Below are 23,443 nucleotides of genomic sequence, written 5' to 3'. Positions count from 1 at the left end.
ATTTTTATAAATAAAAATGAATAATTAATTAAATATTGATAATTTTTAAAATTATAAATATGTTAAAACTTAAATAGAATTAATTTGCATTTTTTTACTTAAGAAATTTATAAATGAAAATTAAAAAAGTGTTTTTATTATAGAAATTAATCCTGATCATTATAAAATTAAAATAAATGAGATTTAAACTATACATATATTTCAAATTTTTAAAACTGTAAAAATATTCACTGCAAATGAAAAGAAAGAAATCAGTTTAAATTTGAATTTAAACTCATATTTTAAATAGGATTTGGGTAATTATTTTTCTTTGGAAGATAATAAATTCTAGTCTTTTTTCAAAAACGAGAAACTTTTTTATAATTTAAATCAAATTTTAGATGAAAGAGTTATCAAGTCTTTTTTATAAAAATAGATTAAAGGTTTATAAGGATTTTTATTATTTGAAAGTATTTGTGTTTTTTTGAAAAAAAAAGAACTTCTTAATTTAATTAGTACTAGTTTTTTATCTATTAAAAATATTTTAATAATTAGTAGTTTTGGATGACTATATATCATAAAAAGTTCGGAAATATAGGCTTTAAATTAAATGATTTGAATTGGAAAATTGTATATTTGAAAAAAATTAAATGAAAAATTTATATATTTCATTCAAAAAAAAAAAAAAATATTTTTTTTTTTTATATTGTAATAAATAATAAAAAATATTATTTTTTTATTAATAAATCTTGTTTAAAAAAATAATACATATAAATATATATATATATATATTCTTTTTTTATATTCAAGAGTTATTTTTATTTTATCCCTAAAAAAATATAACATATTAAAATATTTAATAAAATATATAAATTACTTATATAGGTAAGAACAATTTAAACTCTGGGGGTAATTCTTCTTCTGAATAAAGTCTATCTGAGAAATATATTCTTCTAATTCTACAATTAGCATGAATTTATACTCTTAAAGTTTCAATATAATTAGTTGCGTAAGCCCTTCTAGTAAAATCAGATAAATTAAATTATATTTAATTCCATCCTTCATCCAATCTCATAGGCCTTACAAAAAATAAAATATAAATATTAAATATATCTATATATATAAATATTAATATTATTATACATAGTGCATATGAAAGGTTTAACTCTAGTAGTTGATTAATAATTTGATGCTCTAAATCTTCTTCGGACATTTTTATCATCTAAAACTTATACTTCAAAAGTGAAATATTTTTTTAACTTATTTTTATGATTTTTTATAAAATATCTTTTATAATTTTTTTACATTTTTTATAATCATAACTAAAAATGGTAATTTTATTCCTAAAGTCTCCTTTGGATCAGCAGGAGCAGTTATAAAGTTAGTCGAAACATTTGTTCCCATTATTTCTAAAACACTTGAGAGAATATCTTAGTCTGTAATTCTTTTTATATGTCCATTTCGTACTTATATATTTTTATTTATTTTTTTAATTTTATTTTTTTACTGCTTTTGTCCCATATTTATAATGGCTTTGATCTTTGTTTTTATAATAAAAATATATTTTTTGATTTTTTGGTTTTGCATGTTTTTATTTTTTTAATACCCTATTGAATATAAAATTGATAAAAAACCTGATTAAAATGTGTTTTTAAACATTTTTTTTATTAATATTGTTTTTTTTTATCTTTATTCTTTTTTAAATATACATATAAATATAAATATATATATATATATTTTTAATTTTATTTTTATTGTTATATTTATTAGTATTAAATATAAGTTTTATTTTTTTTTTTCTTTTAGTTTTATTTATGTTTATATTTTATTTTTTATAATTAAAATAAATATATATATTTATTTATATATAACCTATATGTATAAAATGTAAAAAATATATTTAATTTTTAAAAATAAATAATATATATTTAATTTTATAAGGGCTTTATATTTTTATTAGATTTTATTAAAATAAATGTGTTTATTTTATTATAAATAATATTTTTTGTATAAAATATATATTATAAATTATATTTTTTTAAAATAAATATAGTATATATTATTTTTTATTTAAAATCTATTTCTCCCATTTATAATATTATTGTGTATATTTAATAAAATAGAATAGATAATATATTGCTTTTTTTATTTTAAAAAATAAAAATATAGCATTATAAAAATATAATAATAAATTTGATTAATTAATTATTTATAGTAATATTTTAAATTTTTTTAAATAATATTAATTATTTATATATTAAATTTTTAGCAAAAACAATTTTTATAAATATATATATATATTTTATTATGAGAACATAAAATTCATTATTTTTTCTTTTTATTTTAATCAAACAGGCCTTTTAAATTTAATTCTTTTTGTTTTTATAAGATTGTATTATTTTTATTAACAAACATTAAAGAAAAGCATTTGCTTTTCCGGATTTTTTATTTTAGCGTCTTTTATCCACCATTAAGGATCTTCATTAAGGAATTATTAAAAAATTACTTTATAAAGACATGAGTTTGAAAAGAAAGTTAGAATAAGTTCGTTATTTAATTTTTAAGTATGGAAAAAATTTTAAAATTCATATAAAAAAGTTTTATCTAAAGAATAATTTTTTTCGACGTATTTTTTAAAACCCTTCAACAAATTTTTTGTATAATTACTATTTTTAGAAGATTCACTTTTGAAAGGATTTTTCTTAGAAACAGATTTGAAAATATCGAGATTCTTATTGAAATAAATTTGTTAAGTTTGAGAAGGTTCCTCTTGTTTATAATTTATTATTGGCTACTATTAAAAATTTTATATGTTTTTTATTTTTAAGTCTTCCTATTAAAAAACTTCTTATTGAGTCGTTTAAAAAGGTATTTTTAGTATATTGTTTGTTAGAATTGGCATGTTTAAATATTAGTTTTAATTTATATATTAAGAATAGTTTTAATTTAAGTTATATATTAAATTTAGTTATGTTATTAAATATTAATAATCTTATAAAGAATGTATATTAGAGTATTATGTTTAGAAATACTATACTTATTAAAGGTTTTTCATTTTTTAGTATTATACTTTAGTTTTAATTTATCTTTTTTTATATTGATAATTAAATTTTTATTGTTTTTTTTTTGTTTTTTTGTTTTTTTGTTTTTTTGTTTTTTATTTGTAATATAAATTATTTTTTTATTTTAATTTTTGCTTAAATTTAAAATTTACTTTTATATAAATCTATTAACTTTTTTAATATTTTTTTTTTTTTTTTCAAAAAAAAAACAAATTTAATTCTTTATAGTATATATACATAAATTTATAAAATATTAAAAAAAAAATATATATTAACTAATACAAATTTACATCAATCAAAATATCGATTGATTTATTATAATTTTTATTTTTAATTAAATTATATACGTAAAATGTAAGAGGAGAATAAAATATATATTTTATAAGTTAATATTTTTTTATAAATAAAATTTAAAATTTATTAAGTTTTATTACGTGCGTATCTTTTAATAATAATTTTTTTACTTTTTTATTTGTAATAAAAAAAAATTTCAAATTAATATAAAATTAATATAAATTAAATAAAAACTAAAATTTAGCATTTTTTTTTTAATATCTTTAAATTAAATAATTTTTTTTTTATATTATAATTAAAGCTATCATAAAATTAATATTTTTTTATTTTTTTTTAAATGAAAGTTTATAATTAAATTGATTTTTTAAAGAATTTTATTAATAAATTTATTTTTAATTATATTATTTATAAAAATAATTTTAATTATGATTTTTTGTTTGTATTTACATTTTTTATATAAAAAATAAAAATTGTTTTTCTATATTTATAAGTTTTTTGTAATTTATTAATTTAAAAATAATAATAGTACAAAGCATTTAATATATATATATATATAAAAAAAAATTATTTTATAATAAATAAGTAAAATAATATCTAATTATAAAAAAATATAATAATAGTAATAATATAAATATAGAAAAAATATTTAAATATTTTATATTTTTATTTTAAATAAATTATTTAATATATTAATTTATTATTAAATATTTTTATATAAAACCTTGATTTTTCCATTTTTTAAAAAATATTAAAAAATTCACAACCTGTTATCGCATCATTTAAAAAAATTTTATATTTTTAATTATTTAATTAATACTAATATTTTTTATTAACTCTAGAAATATTATCTAATTAAATATCATATGTTTTTCTATATTTCTAAGAATTCTATTTAATTCTATAAAATAATTCAATATGTTTTTTTTATTAAAGCTAAGTTAAATAAAATTTTAAGAAACTTATGATTATAAAATATGTTATAATAAAAAATAATAATTTAAATTTTTGTGTATTAAACTTATAAATGTTAATCTAAAAGATTGAAATTTATTTTTTATTAAAAAGAATAATATATTTTCTTATATAGAGTTTATTTATAAAATTTTCTAAAAATAATATCTTTTTTAAAAGAAAAAAAATAACTTTTTATAAATATTAATTAATATAAAAAAAATTAAAATATATTTATTAGAGTAAAATGTAGTTTTAAATATAAATAAACATTATAGGACGACATGTTTTCTAAAAATTATATAAATTATTATGATTTTATGATTATGCTTTCATAATATAATAATTATATGCTTTTAAAAAATATATAAAAATATTATGATTAATTAATTATAAATTAAAAAAGATTATTTAAAAAAAATATATTAAATAAATAATTTATAACACGTAAATATTTTTTAAAAAATATTAAACAATAATAAGACTTACTTTGTAACTATTAAAATAATATAAAATTAAAATTTTTTAGATATTTTACAAAATCTTATTTAATTTCATTAAATTAATATATTAATTTAATTAAAATTATTTATTATATTGCAAAATAAAATAAATATATACTAGTGAATATATAAAATCTTATTTATTATTTTTATTAATTGTAAGGAATACATTATTAAATTTTTTATTAATTTTTGACAATTATTTTTTAAATGTTTTTCATTTAGTTTTAATCAAATTAAATTATTAATATTTACATATATATAAACATTGTAATTATTTTTCAAGTTCTTTTATTCTTTTATTCATCAAGTAGTAACTTAATTCGAAAATTCACAAAATAAATTTATATATCGACATTTTTTATTTATAAAATAAAATAATTCTTAATTCATTATATAATTTAAACCTATTTTAAAAATTATTAAAATAGTTTTATATTTCTAAATTATATTAATTTTTTTTTCTTTAATTATTTACAAACCCTTTTAATAAATAATTACTGATTTTATATGATTTTTAAATGATTTTATAATAATTTTTGATTTTTTATTAATTTCTCTTAATTGCATTATTTTTTAAATTATTACTTTTATTCAACATATATAATGTTAAGTAATTGTTTATTATTATTATTTATTTTGAAGTTATTACAGATAGAATATATTATTTTATTCTTAAAGAAAATTTTAACAACAAAAACATAAAAAAAATTGAAACATAGGAGCAAATTTATTTTAAAAGTAAAATTTATTTAAAAGTAATATAAAGATAATGGCTTAAAATTCATTTATTTAAATTATAATAAAAATTTAATAAATTTATATTTTTATATAATTAAATATGTAATATGATTAAAAAAAAGCATTAAGTAAATTAAAAAATTATATACGTAATAGCTAAAAGTAATAAATTAATTGTCATTTATCTTTTATATTAAAAAAAATAAAAAATTTATAAAATAAAATTAATTATATATAATAAAAATTTTATAATTTTTATATTAAATTTTATCCATAAATATAATATATATATATATATATATATATATATATTTATTTTAAGAAATATAAATATATTTTTATTTTTTTATAAATATATATAATTACTTTATATTTGTAAAAAAATATATTTAATTTTTTAAATATATTTATTAGTTATTGATTTTTTGTAATTTCTCAATTATTAATGTTTTATTTTTTCGCTTAATTGCCCTTTATAGTTTACAAAAAAATAAATAAAAATATTTATACATTACCATTTATTAAATTTATAAATAATTTTATAAAGTTATTTTTTTCGTTGTAAATTTAATTTTAATAAACTAGCTAATAATAAAAATAAATAATTTTATATAAATTTCTTTTAATATTTTTATTAATTTTTTATTTAAATAAATAAAGATCAGTAATTTAGATTATGTTAAAATTAGGTTATAATTTTTATTATTTATTATTTTTCGAAAAGAAATTAAACTACCTTTTATTTTCGTTTTTAATTTTATGTGTTTTTGTTTTAAAAAAAATTAAAATCTTATAACATATTAAATAATAATAAATTTTAAATTAATTCATATATAAAATATCAATTTTTTTTACTTGTTAAATCAATTGAAACAAAATAAAATTACAATTAATCTTTTAATTTATAAATAATTATTTTTTTCTAAATTATTATTCAATTTATTAGTATTTTTTTTATTTTTTTAAATAAATAAATAAAACTTTATATATTTGTTTATTTTTATTATTTTCTAAAATATTAAATATTTAAATATTAGTGTCATATAAAAAATATATATTTTTGTATAATATTTATATTATTATTTAAATAAATAAAACCATACAACAAAAGCAAATAAGTAAAGAAATTTTTAAAAATATGAATAATCCTTAATCAGAAAGTTTATGGTTTCAATTTTTTTTTATATAAAAAAAAATTAAAGAAATATAATATAATATAGGTATGATATGGAAACAGATAATTATTATTTATTAAATAATGAAACCGGCAAAAAAAAACGAGTAAATAAAACCGGCGAATACATAAAAAAGTTCAGCTTATAATTAACAGGAAAAGCTAATTATACAGAAAGAAAAATTAAAGCCAATGGAGTATATATAAAAATTTATAAATTATATAATAATATAAATATAGGATCCTTGTTTAATGCCATATGATATTTCTTCATTAAAATTTGATTTTCGTAAATCTTATTATACTCCATAAAATGATAAATTTGAAGGATATACTTAATTTCCATGTCCTCGAACTTAACCGTATTTTAATTAATAAAAATAGTTAAATTTAGATTAAAAAAGAAAGCTTTTATTAAAAAATGCGAAAAAAAAATTAAGTTTAATAATGAGAAAAATAAAACATTATATGACTATAAAGGTCTAAAAAAATTTAATTTAGGAGTTACTTATATTACAGGAACAAGAAACGATTATTAAAAATGTTTAGAAAAGAAAGAAATACCTGTTTTAAAATAGAGGTCCTATAAATAAGAAAAGGTTGTAGTTAATAATGAATTAAATGGGACAAAAATTATTAATAATAGAACATTAAAAACGCCTTCATTATATGTATTAAATAAAACTTTATAAAAATAATAATAAAAAGAAAAATAATCGTAAAAGGAAAATTATTATAGTATACAAGGTAATTACTTATATATAAATATAAATATATATATATATATAAATATATATATAATATTTATTTATTTTTTATTTTATACTTATATTTTTTTATAGATGATAATTTAATGAATGCAAATTTACTAATTAATTAAAAAAGATATACATAAAAAGTTTAAAGTTTTAATGAAAAAACATTTGGATTTAGCTCTACTCCTATTGATATATAAGAATAAATGAATAGATTTAATTAAATCGAAAATACTAGATGTTAAATATTGATAATATCTACTCGAAAATAGATATTCTTTAAACTAAAACATTCGAAAAAGAAATTAAGCTTAATTTCAGTAAAACAACTTAGGATTTTACTTTAAAAACTACAAAAGATATTTAAGAATAATTAAAAAGAAAAAAAATTGAACAGGAAGGATTCAAAGTATATATATTAAATATATATATATATATATATATATATATATTTATATATATATATATATATATAAATATTTTAATTTAAATAGCTTCCAGAAGTAATTGAAAAAAATAGTATTATAACTAAAGGAAAATTTGGATGTAATATTCCTTCTGATAAGTCTTTATATGATTAAGGAAAGAAGATTATTCATATTAGTAAATACTTATTTTAACAAATAATTTTTATAGATTTTTTAAAAATAAACTAGATTATCCTGAATTTTTTATTGAAAAAAAAAACCTGAAGAAAGAAAAAATTAATTAGGAAAAAAGACAACTGTTAAAATAAATAATTGTAGATACTATAGCATATAATGTGAAAAACAGACTTTGATAAAATTACATGAATATATATATATTTATTATATTTATTTATTTGTTTATTTTTTTGAATTTTTTTATAATTTTTATTTTATTAATATAAAAAAATGGGTAATTTTTTAATTTTGAATTTAAATTTAAAACGAGGAATAAACTAAGTAAATCTGCCTTAATAAAACTAAGAAATAATCCAATATTTAAAGACTAAAAATATGAACGATTTAATTGAATCTATAGAATTAATAAAAGATTATTACCCTTCGAATTCTACATTTAATATAGAAGAATTTTCGGATACTTTTTCAATATTATTAGGAGATTATTTAGATTAATTTTTTATTTTATTAGAAAACGAAAATAATGTAAACGGGAAAGTTGATTTATATGAAATTTTATCTATTATAGCTATTTTGTCAAACGATAGTTTTGATTAAAGACTAAATTTTATTTTTTAACTATTCGATTTCGATCAGAGCGGATAAATCGAAATAAAGGAACTCGTTTTAAGTAATTAAGCTTGTATAAGGGGGATGTGTAAAATCGCGAAATTAGAAATTCCTACTTTGGATTAAATTGAGACTTTTTCAAAATAAATATTTGGAAATATAGACAAAGATAATAGTAAAGCAATAAGTTTTTCGGAGTATAGTATATGGATCAGATATAACTTCGAATTATAGGATTTTATGCTAAGTTATGCATATGTATAGACTCTAGAAAACGCAGAAAGAAGACTAAGGATTAATTTAGTATTTTATTTTTAGCTTTTTGAAAATATTACGAAGGAAAATAAAGTCTAAGCAGATATCCTTGAAGGCTTTTTAAAAAAAGAAGTACTTTTATATGATGAAGTCTCAATTTAATACCTTATTAATGTACTCTTGAATACTAGTAAAAGTTAGTTTCCTAATATTTAAGAAGGTATAGTTTGCTTTGAAAGCTACAAAGATGTAATGAAAGCTTGGGCGGCTTTTGAAGCGACAGATATTAATGGAGATAATAAACTTTAAATTACTGAATTAAAGTATTTATATATATAGATATTTCTTTGTTTTAGTTTATTTATATTGAAATAAGATTCCTTTTTTATGCTTATGAAGGAGAAGAAATTAGTGAAGATAGACTTTTAGATGAAATGTAATAAATAGATAAGGATAAAAGTGAATTTGTTAGTAAAATAGAATGGTTAGAATATCTTTGTGGAAATTAAAACAATAAATAAAAGATGGTTTTGAGGACTGATTTGAAAAGAATGTTTAATTAATATGATAAAGATGGAAACGGATACCTTTAAAAAAAGAAATTCATGAATTAATTAGAGCTCATTTAAAAAAATATACAGAAATGTATTAGTTGAAAGGAGAAAAAGATTTTGGAGAGTATAATTAAATGGTTTAGAGTGTTGAGTAAAAAATTATGATGAAAATTGAAGGAGATTAAGGCGATGGGAAAATTAATTGGAATGAATTTATAAACTGCTTTGATATTATAAATATGGAAATTAATAATTAGGAGTAGTTCTTAAATTTTTTATAAAAAATATGAAATGTTTTTTATATATATATCTATATTATAAGATTTAACTTAAAAATAAAATAAATATTTTTAAAAAAATATTTAATATAAATATATATTTAAAAAAAATATATAAATAAAAAAATAAGTATATTAAAAGATATATATATGAAAAAATATATAAATGTATATTATAAATATATATATATATATATAATTATATTAAATATATTATTTTTAAATTTTTATTATATACTTAATTTTCAAAAATAATGAGAAAATTTGATTTTTTTTTATATATTTTAATTTTATTTATATATATAATTAAATAAATTTTTTGAAAATAATAAATTATGTTAAAAAGTTATATATATAGATTGCTCATTATTTTAAAAACTCCTCATTAAAAAAAAATTATTTATATAATTTACAAAAAATAAAATAATTATTTATCAATGAATTGTAGTTGAGTCGTGTTTCCCTTCAAAAATCCAATAATCAATAAATATAGCACATGCAATTAATAAATATTTATGTTGAGGCGGACATATATTAGGAAATTTAACAAAATAATTATCACAATCACTAATAAGACTTTTAAAAAAACCTGCACTTTTTTTATTTAAATTACCTACAATGACATTATTCTAGTCTTTTATAAACATTCTGGAATTTTAACATCTTTCAAAAGGACATGATTTACACCAAAATCCAATCTAACAACAATCACCGATTACATTATATATTAGTTTTTCTTCACTATCATATATAGAAAATTAATGGTCGTCAAATCTGAAAGGAATTCTTATTTTTCCTATTAATGCATTACGGTTTTGATAGTCGTATATATACATCTCTGGTCTATTGTAATTAAATAATGTGAATTTGAAAGGCTTATCTATATGTATTAGCTTCCTTTTGTTTATACATCACTAAAATCCATCTGAAATGATCTCATGCTTTCAGATATATTTTATCTCATTGATATATTAGATTTCTCACGACCTATTACTATTTTTTATAAAGGCTTCTGCCTTATAGGGTCCGCTAAATATATTGTATAAGCATTTTCGGTCTCGAAACCGGTTAAAGCTTCAAATGCTTCAAATTCTTGCTTTATAAATATCGCTTGGACACCATCTAGGAGATTTGTTAAGTCTAAACTTAAACAACGATGACGTAGCTATGGAAGGGCAAAGAGGCAGTCATAACTTTATTTACGCTATAAAGATATTTCATCTAATTGGAGTGTTTTACTCATTTATTTATCAATATATATATATATATAAATATATATATATATATATATAAATATATATATATATATTATCTCTAGATTTTTAATTTTTTAAAAAAAAATAAGAAATTATTAATAATTTTTTTTTATTTTTTATTGAGTTATTTTATGTTTTTTATTTTATAATATAAAAAATAAATTTTAATTAAATAAATATAAACAAAAAAATCTTAATATTTTAAAAAAAAATTATAAACAAAAAAATATGATTTTAATATCATAAATAAATAAAATAAAACCATTATATTAATAGCTAAAAATAAACATTGTAAAAAAATAGTTTTCTTAAAAAATTTAAAAGACTATAGATATTCCAGAAGAAGACCAAGAAAGAAAAATAATAGAAAAATTAGAAGAAACAAGATAAAATTTCTTTAAAAAAGAAAAATATTCAGAATTTTCATAAACATTTGATTTATAAGAAAAATTAGTAGAAATATAAAACATAAATAAGAAAAAAGAAAGATCTTAAATTTTTGTTTTTGGATTTGGAAGTATTTTTTTTATAATAATTTTTACCAGTTTTGGCTTATATTTTTTAAATCCTGGTTAAAGAAAAAATGTTTTGAGAAATTTTTATTCTTATGGATATTTAATTAAATTAAAAAGTAAATATAAAATATATATATATATATATATATATATATATATATATACATATTTATATATTTTTTTTTTTGCTTAGTGTATAATATACTGAATAGAAGAAATTAGAATCATAAATAAATTTTTTGTATATAAAAATATATTGAAAACTTAGAAAGATTAAATGTTAAATAACCTAAATTTAATATTTATTATTTAAAAGAAATTGCTAAAATTTTAGAAAGAAATTTAACTCCTCTAAAAAAAGAAGATATTATGTAAATTTAGCAATTTCTTCTATATTTTTATAATATTTAAAATTTTTCGAGGAAATATGATGTTTATTTGGATGATTATTTAAACGTTATGAAAGATATTTGTAATAGTAAATTATTATTAACAATTATAATATTATCTTGGATGATTTTGTTTTTTTTTTGTAAGCTAAAAGCAACTAAATTGATTAATTGGAAAGCTTTTCTAATTTCTTGGGGAAAGTTGAAAAATTAAGGTAAATAGATCAAACATTAAAGAAAGGTTTGGAAGTTTTAGAAGATGTTTTTAACAATTAAACAATAATTATAGATAAAAATGTAGATTTAGAAAATTTTTGGAAATTTAAAATAGATTTAGAGAAAAAAAATGGGAAAAAAAATATTAGTTAATTATTTTAACTTTATTAATAAAATAGAAAGTAAAATATATATATTTAATATAAATATATATATATAAAATATAATAAAAAAAGAAAATGAATAAATAAAATATAAATAATAAATAGAAAAATACAATAAATTACTAGAAAAAATAAATTGATAAAAATAAAACATATGATAAATAATAAAAAATGGATATATATATATATATATATATATATATATTTATTATTTATATTTTTATTATTTATATTATTAAACATTTTTATCTTTATATATATATTTTTATAATTGCCAATTATTTTATTTAAAAGATTTTTTTTATTAATGATTGAAATTTTTCACATATCTAGAAATTTTATTACTTTTTTATTTTAGATTAATAAATTATAATTACATAACTTGGAAATATATATTAAAGAAATTTGTAATCATTTATTATATATACATAAGAGAATTTTTTAAAAAATCTCTAAAAATTAGCTGCTAAAATTGATCAGAATAATTATTCCAAAAACAAGATTTATTTACTGAAATAATAATTTTTTGATGAAAGAAATTTTTTAATATAATGACTTTATTGATTTTACTATAATCAAATAATATACTAATACCAAATAATAAATGAAAAAAATCAACAAAATTTAATTTTGGTGAAAAAACAAACAGTATTAGAAAAATATGAACGTTTTTTGGCTAAATAATATAAATTTTTTAAATTAATTAACTTTATAAAATGTATAAAAGGAAATTTTTAATAATAAATAAAATAATATTATTATATGTATAAATATATATTATTTCAAGCTAAATTTTATAAGTTTTATTAAAAGTAAAAAATTAATTAAATGAGAATATTTTTTAGTTTAAAAAAAAGTTTAAGATAATTTTATTTCATGCTTCTTTGTTTAAAAAAAGATGAAGAATATATTTTGAAAAAAATAAAATAAAGTTATTTAAGAAGAAAAAGTAAGTATTTTATATGATTTTAATTATTATTTTTTGGTAAAAAATATTAAAATAATGAAATTAAATAAAGATATAATAGTTAAATTATAAAAAATAAACAATAATTTTAATAAAATAAATAAAAAAAATAAATGAATATAATAATAAATTTTATAAATATAAACCTAATATTATAAAATTTTATATTTAAATAAATATATTTATTATTTTATTTTTTTAAATGGAAAAAATTTCTTTAGATAATAAATTTTAATATATATAAGAATCATATTAACCCTTCAGTTTTATAGAAGTTATATTCGATTTGGAAAGAAAAAATAATCATGATAATATATAAAATTTATAAACTAAATAAATAAAAAATCAAATCTAAAGTAATCTATTAAATTAGGCTTCGAGGAATTTAAATGAATTTGCAAACAAATAAAAGAATTAAACAAATGATTAGGAATATTAGGTTCCTCATTTTTTATTGAAAAATAAAATATATAGAGCTTTTATGAGCCTTAAAATAATTTTATTAATTTAAATTTGCTTATTAATTCATTAAATTAACCGTCTTAATTATAATAAATCACTAAATAATAATAAATGGAGTAAAATAATCAAAAATTAAAAAAAAAAATAGAAATGAAAGCTTAAATGGATATATTTAAAGTATAAACTAATAGAAAATTTAATAATTTTAATAAAAATGAGAAATTTTTTATTTTGTTTTTTAGAAAAAATAAAATAAAATATATTCGTGTTTATTTTTATTTGATTAAAAAAAAATAAAAAATTTAAACATTTAATTTTTTAATATTTAAAATAAAATAAAAAAAAATATATAAAAATAATTTTTAAAATTAATATAAAAAAATAAAATTTTTAAAAATATATTTATTGATTGATTATTAAAAATATAAAATAAATTAAAAAATGAATTAATAAAGCATATAATAATAATAATAATAAAAAACTAATAATAGTAATAAATATAATAAAATAATTTTAATTATCTTATATTCAATCTTATTTATATATTCTAACATAAAATCTTATTATATAAATATAAATAATTTACAATTAGATTATTAAAAGCTATTCATAATTTAAATTTTAGTAATAACCTTTTTAATAATATCATCAATAATAATATGTTTATATTATAAGAAATAAAAAAATAAACTTTAAATATAACATTTAAGTTTAATATAATAATAGAAAGATGATTAAAAAAATAATCCAAGTAATTAAATTAAGCATGAAAGTCACTTTACAATAAATATAAATAATTAATAAAAATGTACTTCTAGAATAGATTCTCCTAGAAATAATTTTTTAAATGAAAATTAAAAAAAAACAATAAATTTTAAGTTTTTAACAAAAAATCAAATAATTCTATAGTATTGATAAATAAAAAAAACATGAAAATTTCTTCTTAAAAACATTACTTGTTGTCTGCTTTTTATGGGTTTTATCTGTTTTACATTTCGGATATGTTATTTTAGTGATCTTTAATTTCCATAATAGGGAAAACAATTATCTGGTTTTGGGAATCGATTTAATTTTTGTTGTTTTTATGAATTGCTTTTATTCAATTAGCTTTTTTGGAATGAATTTTTGTATTATTTTTAATAAAGAAATATTTTTTAAGAGCATTTTTAATGATTTATATTATATAAATAGTGTCGTTATGTTTGAAAAAATAGGAAGATTTTCAGCAAAAGCAGGATTTATGGCAATTATATGGGGTTGTGTGTGTTAGATTATATTAGATTTTCAAATTTATTCAGTTGTAATGTTAATTATATGTATATTTTTATATTTTTTATATAATTTTGTAAATTATAAAATAAAAAATTTAGAATTTAATAATTGAATATATATATATATATATATAAATATGAATTTGTTAATAATTTTTATATATTATCAATAATTACCATCAATTATATTTAATAATTATCTAACATCAAATTTATCATTAACTCTTTTAAGATTAATTTATTGAAATTATTTTCCAGTATTTTTTAAAAAATCCATTGATTTTAAGTTTTTTTAATAACCAGTTAAATTATTGTAGTTGAATTCATTTGAATTTTTGGATGTTTTTTAATTTGTTCTTTATTTTCTTAATTTTCATATTATTTTTGAATTTATTTTTGTTAAAAATCCTATAGATTATCTTTAGATAAATCAATATTATTTTATATATTTATTATATTTTAAGGATTTTCTATAATTGTTTTATCAAGTACTTAATTATAAATTAGACTCAGCTCATCTCTTACTAACTGTCCCATAGAAAATTAATTATTAGAATATAAAGAAAATTAGTTTTATTGATTTTCTAATACATTTATAACATTAGAATTGTTGATTAAGGAATTATTAAAATCATTATTATTTTCTGGTAAAAATTCTTACTAATAGTTATTTTAAATCATTATTAAACTGTTTCGTGATTAGGGAGATTTATTATAAGGTGATATTGTGTTACTTATATGTTAAAATGTGTGAAAATTATTATTATTATTATTATTATTATTATTATTATTATAATTATTATTATTATTATTATTATTATTATTGTATTCTTATTTATTGCTTTATTATGGACTATATTTTATATTATCTAGAATTTTTTCGTTTTTAATAAGCATTTTTATTTTATAAATATTTTTTATTTAAAAAAAATAATTAAATGTATTTATACATATATATAAATATATATATATATATATTTATATATATATATTTATATATATATATATTGTATAAATTATATCGTTTTTTTACTTTATACTATTTTTTTATTATATTTTTAATTTTATTAAAAATTAATTTTTTTTTTTTTATTTTATTATTTTTAATTTTTATATTATTTAATTTTTTTTTAATCAATTTTTCGTAGTAAAATAAGTTTCTTTTTATTTGTATTTTTATTTTTTTTATATAAATTGAATTTCAGTTTTATTTGGAGAAGGATAATATGTTTTAACTGAATTTTTAACATTTTCTATAGATTTTAATCTTGATGAATTAATAACAATTTAAAAATTGTCTTTTTTATTTTAATCTTTAGTTATGTCTAAAACACCTAATGAATTTCGACTTTTAAGTAATTTAAATTCCTGCATTTTCAATTTAGAAAATTTAAAATCTTTTATTCTTTAATCTTCTTTTTTTATAAATTCTTATATTGCTTATATTGTACTTTTTTAAGAAATATCTTCAGATTTATAATGTTTTTCATTTTTTCCTTGATTTTCTTATATTTTTCCATGTTTTTCATATTTATATTATATTTTTTCATCCTTTTCTTATGTATTTTCATTTTTTTCCTATTGTTTATCATTTTTTTATTGTTATTCCCATATTTTTTCATATTTTTTTTGTTTTTTTTGTGCAGAATCACTAAGATCTTAATTACTTTTTTTTTTAAATTATTTATTTCAAAAGTTGATAATTTTTTGGATAATTCATATGTTTTTGCTGAAAAATCATGTCCAAAAGGTTAATTTTATAATACTTTTTCTCTAAAATTATTTGATAAAAACAAAATATTTTCAATATTTTTTTTCTATTTATTAATTTCTACATAATTTTATGTTTTTTAAACCTAATTATTTAAAGTCAAATTTTCGAGTCTTTTTTTTGCCTCCATTTATTTTAGGGAAAATCCTCTCATTTCATTTTAAAAAAAAGCCTTTGTTTTTTCAAATTAAAGGTCTCTTGGAGAATATAAATCTCTCATTTTTTCGATTTTCTGAGTATTTTATTATATACAGCAGGTATTTTTTTATAGATTTTCTAAAAATAGCTAAATGAAGTTTAGTTTTGTAAAATATTTTTTTAATGTAATATTTTTAAAATTTTCAAAGTGTAAAAAAGCTTCGTTCTTAAATTATTTGTGTTTTCTTCTTAAATCTCCCAAAAAATTGGAACTGGATGGTTAATGTTCAAACTTGCTTTTAGCTCACCTTTTTTAGTAAAAATACGGATGTATTGGTCAATAGAGGACGTTAGAATATATTTATGGTCTAACTCTATGAATTAGAAACATGTAAGAGACTCTTTATGTGCATGGAAAGAGTTTGAAAGGGTGAATAATGGATCTTAGGTACTGTTGGGAATTTAAAAAGTATTTTCAACGAAACAAAATGACTTGATTTAGTGGAAGAAATCCTCAAAAGTATTCCGGAATGCATTATAATTAGGTTTGGAAGATTAGGCAGAGGAAGGGAGATGAGGTTAAGTGAAAAAAGAAGGAGAAGGGGTATATACGAGGACTTTTCCAAGATTTGTAGAGAGAAAAAGGGTGAGTTTTGTTATTGTTTTTTCGAGTTGATTTATTTTAGTTTCTGTTAAAATTCTAGTACAAAATTCTTAAGGCATTTATAAATTATTATGGTGTAAAATTGATTTTTCTGGCGTTTTTTATATAGAAAAAAAAGTATTTTAATCACATTTTTAAGAAAATGAAGGTCTAGGAGTTTTGTACTAGAAATAATCTTCATTTATAATTTTTTTTTCTACTGTGATTTCGTCTAGAATTTAATAGGAAATTTTAAAGGATTTCAATTGAAATTTCAAAATATAAATTTTGGAAAAATTAGTTGAAATTAATAATATTTAATAGCCATTTATAAATGAAAAGGATGTAGGTTCAGTATTTTCTTGGAGTTAAATTATAGATATAAGCTTAAAGTATTCATAGTCATATACATAAATACGATTATCTCCCTAGGAAGAGGTCAAGAAGATATTATGGAAAACAGAGAATTCTAAAAGAGTGATTTATTTTTTAAAATTAGCGTTTATTATTGATCTTTAGAGTTCGAAATTTTAGGTCGTGGTCTGCTTTTGGAGGAGAATAGAAGAATCGAAAGAAGAGGATATTATTAATTTATTCAAATGGTCTATTTTTATATGGGAAACATCTTACATATGTGAATTTAAATTCTGCACGATTTCACCATTGGATATATTGTGTAAAGAAAGAAGTCCTTTTTGGTCTCCAAGAATAAATTACTGGAATTAATTAAATGGGGAAAATGAGGAAATTTCGGTATCAGGATCACTGAGAAGACCAGTGAATATTTTATGGATTTTGCCGGTTTTTATGTCAAGGAATCTTAGATCTTTTCTAGTGGAAATTATAATGTGCTTTTTGTAGGAATTATAGTCGATTTTTATGGGGTAGAATTCTTCGGTATTTTTTGTCTTGCATTCGTCGAATTTCATTATATTAAGACGGGCGTTTAGGAAACATAAGGAGTTCTTTGATTCTATATATAGGATGTTTGTTATGCTAGATTTAGTCATTATTTCGATTGTTTGTAAGCATTTCAGTGATCGAATGTCCCAGATCTTAATTATTCCATTATCATCTGAGGATACTACCATAGGGTTTTCAGGAATTATTTAAAATGAAGTGACCATTGAGGAATGTCCTATTAATTTACCGATCTCATCGAAATCGAAAAATTAAGGGTTTATTTTAAATATGGAAATACTGTTTTCGTACCCGCAGGTTAAAATACATTGAAAATGATAATTGTATACTATATGATGGATTCCTTAAGGATTTAAAGGTATTTACAATATTTAGATGAACTTTTTAAAATTCCATATTGTTATTTTCTTATCAGAAGAACCGACAGCAACTAAACGAAGATGAGAAATTTCTATTATGTTTATTATTGTATCTTAGATGTTTTAAGGCTTTAATTATTAATATAACTTCTCGTTATCTATGTCCCATATATTTATACAGTTTTATTTATCGGTAGTTATCCAGTATTTATATGAAGGTAAGTACCATATATTTATTTAATATTCAGTAGTAAAATTACTAATACTAAAATTTTTTTAAGATTAAAAATCGCCTTATTTATCCCAAAATGCTAATGAAACATCTTTTAAACAGGCTCCAATCTAACAATATATGTTTTATATATATATATATATATTTTTTATGTATATTTCTAATTTTTTATATTTTTTTTTATAACTCTTTATTATTATTCAGAATAAGCAAAAGCCATTATAATAGAATCTTTTTCTTTTGAATTTGTTAAAGATATTTTTTAAGCAAGTTTACAATTTAATGTATATATACTTATATAATTTGTTAAAGAATTTAATATAATGATTCGTTTCAAATCTTCAGAATAATAACCCCTAAATATATAATTTATATATATAAATATATATATATTTATATATATATGTATATATTTATATTATATTTTAATTTATTTTATATTATATTTATTAAATATTTTTCTTAATTATTTTAAATTTTATCATTAACTCTAATATTATTTTTAAAAATAAATTTTAATATATTTTTTTATAGTTTATTTAAGAATGTTTTTATATACATAATAATGTTATAATTATTGTTTTTTTAGGAATTTGTTATAAGCGTATTCGGCAAAAGACTACGAATTCCTTCTTCATTTTTTCCATATATTTTTGAAGGATTAATATCTATATGTCTTATTTATTAATTTTGTAGTTTATATTTTTTCTATTCAGGCATTTTTACAGTTGGTAATAAATATGTAGTAATATTTTTATCAACAAAATACTTATTTTTGTATATATAATTAAAATATATAGATAAATATTAAATATAAAAATATTAAATATAAATTTAATATATATATATATAATTAAATATTTATTTATATATATATTTATATATATTTAACATATTTATATTTAGTTTTACATCACATATATATTCTGTCAAGTCACTAAATACTATAAATTATGGAAGGCCTCTTTTTTCTGAAATTTCTTTAAATAAATCAATTACTGCAAGACTAAAATATAGTATTTCTTAATTTTTTAATTCAAATGAATTTAAAAGAATTCTAAGAAATTCCACTATATCTACTCCTTTTTTATCGAATTAATCAAATTTTTGTTTTATTATGTTTATTTTTTCTTTATCCATTAAATATATTAAATAATCTATATTGTATATATCATATAAATATTATTTTGAGTCTTCTTCCTTATATAATGTGATTTATTTGACTAATTTATTTACATCTTCTTTGTTTAATACTTTTATAGATTATAAAAGATTATTTTAATTTTATGAAGTCTATATCATAATCTTAGCTTATATTTTTATATTTTATTGTTGTACTATATTTTTGAACTATATATTTTTTATTTAATATTAATATTTCGTTATTTTATTTTTTATAAAAAGGTTTAATATATTTCATATATAATTTTAAAAAGTAATTAAATAAATAGTTGTTTTTATATATATATATATATGTTTTATTTATTAAAAATTTAAATAATGTTTATATATTTTTATTAATATATCAACAATATATAAATTTTAGTATTTTTTATATTTAATTTTATTAAATTTTAATTTTTTTCATTGAACAGATCACATGTCTATAAAAATAAAGGATTATATAAAATAAATATAAATATATTTATAATTTACCAATATTTAAATATTCATATATATATTATATTTATATATATATTTATATTTTTTAATAGATATAATTATAAAATTATATACATTAAAATATATTTATTTACAGTTATATATAATTATATTTTTTTATATTCATTTATATATATTTATTTATATATTTTTTTATATATATGTTTTAATATTTTTTATTATTTATTTATATAAATTCATTTTTATATAAATTTAATATTTATTATTATATAAATTTATTTTATAATATTAATAATTTATACTTTTTGTTAAATTTATAAAATCGCATTATATTATTGTTTTTATTATATCAATTCCATTTTATATATTTATATTTTCTTATTAAGCAAATGAAAATATTGAGGATTTTTTATATAATTGTCTAGTAATGAGTTTTTTCATTATTTCATTATCTGTATTTTCGATGCTTTTATTTTATTTTTCAACTTTTTATGTAATATTTTTATTCTTTTTTTATTTGATATCTTATATATATTTATATTGTAAGACATCTTCTTTTTCATATATATTTTTTTATTTTATATCATTATTTAACTAAAATATTATTCTCTATATTTTATTATATGAAATTTTAATTGGAAATAATTTTATTTAAATCATCTTATAATTTAAAATCTTCGCTTTAATTTTTACTGATTTTATTTATATTTTTTTCTAATTTTTATTCATTTTTTTTTATAATTTATTGTTATTATTCAATTGTTTATTCTTTTTTCTTTTCTATAATATTCTATTATGTATTATTTTATTAAAGTATTATTTATTTATTTGTTATTTTTTCTTCTTTTTTTATAGGAAAATCAGATGTTATAGAAACATCCATATCCCACTGGTCTATTAATGGCACATTATTTTAAATTTTTTTCTTCTCTTCTTTTTTCTCAATAGAAATTTCTTTAGTTACTTATTTTTCTTAATAAAAATAAAAAAATATAAATATTAAATAATACATATATATTTTTTTTTTTAAAAAAAAAACTAAAACCCTATTATTTATCAACTACAACCTATTATTCTTATTATTATAGTTATTAAACTTATATTTATTATACTTATTGTTGAGGTTATTGAGTTTATTGAGGTTATTAAGATTGTTATTATTACTATGTTAGTGTTTATGGGACTTAATTTGTTATTGTAAGGTCAATTACATCCTATTCTATTAATTTTTCTATTACCATTTAAGGAGAGGGCAATACTGGGGTATATGTAGTTGGTTAGGCTCTTAATTTTATCAAATCAGGGACATATTTTTGTATATTTTTTATTGCTAGTCTTTATTAATCAATAAAAATATTTTTATTTGAAATTTGGTCGTCTTTACAAAAACAGTCTTTATCGTTTTCGAATTAATGTAAATATAAGCAATCTTATAAATTTGGGCATTCTTATTATTTTAAAAATTAAACACAATATTTTGTTGTTCCATATGAAGCTCTTATTATTCTATCGTTTATACAATATTCTTCTATACCCTTTACATATATATTTATATTTATATTTATATATTTATATTTATATTTATATTTATATATTTATATTTATATTTATATTTATATTTATATTTTGTTTTATTGTACTAATATAGCCATTGAAGCCTCTTTTTCCGATTAAAATGTTATATAAGCAGAATACGAAGGACCATTAGGGCCTTGGGGGTTATATGCTTTGGAAGTATTTACAACTATTTTAGTTATTTTTCCGTATTAACCAAAATATTCTTTTTTCATTAAAGTCTATTTATTTATTTTATATATATAAAAATATATTTACATTTTAAAAATAAAGTATATTTAATTTAATAATTAAATATTAATATTATATACTTAAAAAATATGTAAGATGAATAATACAAAATATATATATATATATATATTTACATTTATATAATTTTGTTATTTTTTATTATTTTTATATAATTTTATCAAATTATTTTAAAAATTAAAATATTTATATATTTATATTACAATAATTATTATTTTGTTTTTTTATTTTTACATCTTAATTAGATATTTCTGGTGATAATCCAATTACATATACCAAGTTTTTTTTAATAACACGTACTTTTTATAATTCTCCATAAGAATAATTATTATAACTATTATTGTATTTTTTCTAATTATTACCACTATTACCATTTATAATATTATTATTATTTATATTATTAATACTTGGTCCAGGACTTACTCTTTTTGGAACTACTTTTTTTGGTGGAGTTCTATATATAAATAATATTTATATATAAATATATCGTATTCTATTATTATAACTCTTCTTCATAATCAGATTAGAGTTCTGCTTAACACGCTGGACAATATGGATCTTCTTCGTAATATTCATCATAACAATCCCAACACATCTTTTATTTAATTTATAAAAATTAAATATATTAAAGAATTTTTACTTATTAACTACATTTGTGACATTAATAACAATTATCAACTTCAAATTTACCATTGCAATATTAACAACTTATTTCTTTTTTTAAAAAATAAATAAATAAAGATAAAAATAATAATAATAATAAAATGGATTATTATATATGTTGTTGAATTTTTATAAAATATTTTAAATTTTCAATAATTTTTTTGTTAAAATGTTTTATTTTTTTTATTACTTTTTATTTACTTGATTGGTTTTGATTACATAAGACTACTTAATTTTTTTTTATATTATAGTATTGTTATTTTTTTTTA

General features: G+C 15.8%; 4 protein-coding genes across 4 annotated transcripts, besides 68 other annotated features; 2 read left to right on the top strand and 2 right to left on the bottom strand. All coding sequences in view use genetic code 6, as the record gives it.

Moving 5' to 3' along the window:
• Window positions 1-784: 784 nt before the first annotated feature.
• Window positions 785-1,638, bottom strand: IMG5_012370 (transcription factor iib, putative; the record flags this gene model as incomplete). Its single annotated transcript, XM_004039676.1, has 5 exons — window positions 785-1,058; window positions 1,123-1,238; window positions 1,285-1,445; window positions 1,487-1,518; window positions 1,586-1,638. The coding sequence occupies 5 exons, from the start codon at window positions 1,636-1,638 to the stop codon at window positions 785-787; spliced, it is 636 nt and encodes a 211-aa protein (XP_004039724.1).
• Window positions 1,225-1,295: a microsatellite.
• Window positions 1,230-1,282: a microsatellite.
• Window positions 1,638-1,680: a microsatellite.
• Window positions 1,681-1,966: 286 nt separating this feature from the next.
• Window positions 1,967-2,056: a microsatellite.
• An 866-nt stretch (window positions 2,057-2,922) lies between these two features.
• Window positions 2,923-2,966: a microsatellite.
• Window positions 2,967-3,100: 134 nt separating this feature from the next.
• Window positions 3,101-3,138: a microsatellite.
• Window positions 3,139-3,516: 378 nt separating this feature from the next.
• Window positions 3,517-3,568: a microsatellite.
• A 92-nt stretch (window positions 3,569-3,660) lies between these two features.
• Window positions 3,661-3,729: a microsatellite.
• Window positions 3,710-3,762: a microsatellite.
• Window positions 3,763-3,981: 219 nt separating this feature from the next.
• Window positions 3,982-4,051: a microsatellite.
• Window positions 4,052-4,443: 392 nt separating this feature from the next.
• Window positions 4,444-4,488: a microsatellite.
• An 823-nt stretch (window positions 4,489-5,311) lies between these two features.
• Window positions 5,312-5,346: a microsatellite.
• A 169-nt stretch (window positions 5,347-5,515) lies between these two features.
• Window positions 5,516-5,551: a microsatellite.
• A 178-nt stretch (window positions 5,552-5,729) lies between these two features.
• Window positions 5,730-5,782: a microsatellite.
• A 25-nt stretch (window positions 5,783-5,807) lies between these two features.
• Window positions 5,808-5,842: a microsatellite.
• A 1,054-nt stretch (window positions 5,843-6,896) lies between these two features.
• On the top strand, window positions 6,897-7,970 carry IMG5_012360 (hypothetical protein; the record flags this gene model as incomplete). Its single annotated transcript, XM_004039675.1, has 5 exons — window positions 6,897-6,901; window positions 6,945-7,066; window positions 7,413-7,451; window positions 7,547-7,699; window positions 7,954-7,970. 5 exons carry the CDS (start codon window positions 6,897-6,899, stop codon window positions 7,968-7,970), a joined length of 336 nt encoding a protein of 111 aa, XP_004039723.1.
• Window positions 7,395-7,434: a microsatellite.
• Window positions 7,461-7,508: a microsatellite.
• Window positions 7,870-7,939: a microsatellite.
• A 298-nt stretch (window positions 7,971-8,268) lies between the features above and the next one.
• Window positions 8,269-8,320: a microsatellite.
• A 14-nt stretch (window positions 8,321-8,334) lies between these two features.
• On the top strand, window positions 8,335-9,584 carry IMG5_012350 (hypothetical protein; the record flags this gene model as incomplete). Its single annotated transcript, XM_004039674.1, has 2 exons — window positions 8,335-9,251; window positions 9,305-9,584. 2 exons carry the CDS (start codon window positions 8,335-8,337, stop codon window positions 9,582-9,584), a joined length of 1,197 nt encoding a protein of 398 aa, XP_004039722.1.
• Window positions 9,585-9,815: 231 nt separating this feature from the next.
• Window positions 9,816-9,889: a microsatellite.
• Window positions 9,821-9,883: a microsatellite.
• Window positions 9,841-9,925: a microsatellite.
• Window positions 9,848-9,974: a microsatellite.
• Window positions 9,919-9,952: a microsatellite.
• Window positions 9,975-10,022: 48 nt separating the features above from the next.
• Window positions 10,023-10,062: a microsatellite.
• A 951-nt stretch (window positions 10,063-11,013) lies between these two features.
• Window positions 11,014-11,069: a microsatellite.
• Window positions 11,070-11,168: 99 nt separating this feature from the next.
• Window positions 11,169-11,256: a microsatellite.
• Window positions 11,257-11,658: 402 nt separating this feature from the next.
• Window positions 11,659-11,708: a microsatellite.
• Window positions 11,709-12,475: 767 nt separating this feature from the next.
• Window positions 12,476-12,518: a microsatellite.
• Window positions 12,499-12,534: a microsatellite.
• A 1,533-nt stretch (window positions 12,535-14,067) lies between these two features.
• Window positions 14,068-14,128: a microsatellite.
• Window positions 14,129-14,187: 59 nt separating this feature from the next.
• Window positions 14,188-14,241: a microsatellite.
• A 1,515-nt stretch (window positions 14,242-15,756) lies between these two features.
• Window positions 15,757-15,825: a microsatellite.
• A 120-nt stretch (window positions 15,826-15,945) lies between these two features.
• Window positions 15,946-16,008: a microsatellite.
• Window positions 16,009-16,042: 34 nt separating this feature from the next.
• Window positions 16,043-16,132: a microsatellite.
• Window positions 16,074-16,132: a microsatellite.
• Window positions 16,075-16,128: a microsatellite.
• Window positions 16,078-16,129: a microsatellite.
• Window positions 16,080-16,132: a microsatellite.
• Window positions 16,082-16,131: a microsatellite.
• Window positions 16,133-16,480: 348 nt separating the features above from the next.
• Window positions 16,481-16,598: a microsatellite.
• Window positions 16,502-16,598: a microsatellite.
• A 26-nt stretch (window positions 16,599-16,624) lies between these two features.
• On the bottom strand, window positions 16,625-23,106 carry IMG5_012320 (RNA recognition motif protein, putative; the record flags this gene model as incomplete). The annotated part of the gene is made up of 9 exons (XM_004039673.1): window positions 16,625-17,598; window positions 17,704-19,174; window positions 19,252-19,420; window positions 19,624-19,832; window positions 19,977-20,264; window positions 21,800-22,222; window positions 22,328-22,483; window positions 22,746-22,965; window positions 23,018-23,106. The coding sequence occupies 9 exons, from the start codon at window positions 23,104-23,106 to the stop codon at window positions 16,988-16,990; spliced, it is 3,636 nt and encodes a 1,211-aa protein (XP_004039721.1). The 3' UTR covers window positions 16,625-16,987.
• Window positions 19,181-19,236: a microsatellite.
• Window positions 19,181-19,238: a microsatellite.
• Window positions 19,425-19,488: a microsatellite.
• Window positions 19,425-19,523: a microsatellite.
• Window positions 19,432-19,514: a microsatellite.
• Window positions 19,476-19,515: a microsatellite.
• Window positions 19,853-19,925: a microsatellite.
• Window positions 19,865-19,967: a microsatellite.
• Window positions 19,867-19,897: a microsatellite.
• Window positions 19,892-19,936: a microsatellite.
• Window positions 19,902-19,951: a microsatellite.
• Window positions 20,723-20,769: a microsatellite.
• Window positions 20,723-20,873: a microsatellite.
• Window positions 20,731-20,771: a microsatellite.
• Window positions 20,834-20,919: a microsatellite.
• Window positions 20,835-20,904: a microsatellite.
• Window positions 20,835-20,920: a microsatellite.
• Window positions 20,853-20,899: a microsatellite.
• Window positions 21,374-21,424: a microsatellite.
• Window positions 21,374-21,425: a microsatellite.
• Window positions 21,384-21,431: a microsatellite.
• Window positions 21,770-21,803: a microsatellite.
• Window positions 22,230-22,315: a microsatellite.
• Window positions 22,232-22,306: a microsatellite.
• Window positions 22,232-22,314: a microsatellite.
• Window positions 22,688-22,728: a microsatellite.
• Window positions 23,107-23,443: the final 337 nt, after the last annotated feature.

The sequence above is a fragment of the Ichthyophthirius multifiliis genome (assembly GCF_000220395.1).
Source record: "Ichthyophthirius multifiliis unplaced genomic scaffold scaff_1120509249564, whole genome shotgun sequence".
Taxonomy (NCBI): Eukaryota; Ciliophora; class Oligohymenophorea; order Hymenostomatida; genus Ichthyophthirius; species Ichthyophthirius multifiliis.
The sequence above is the reverse complement of the archived record's forward strand: the minus strand, read 5'-3'. Positions and strand labels throughout refer to the sequence as shown.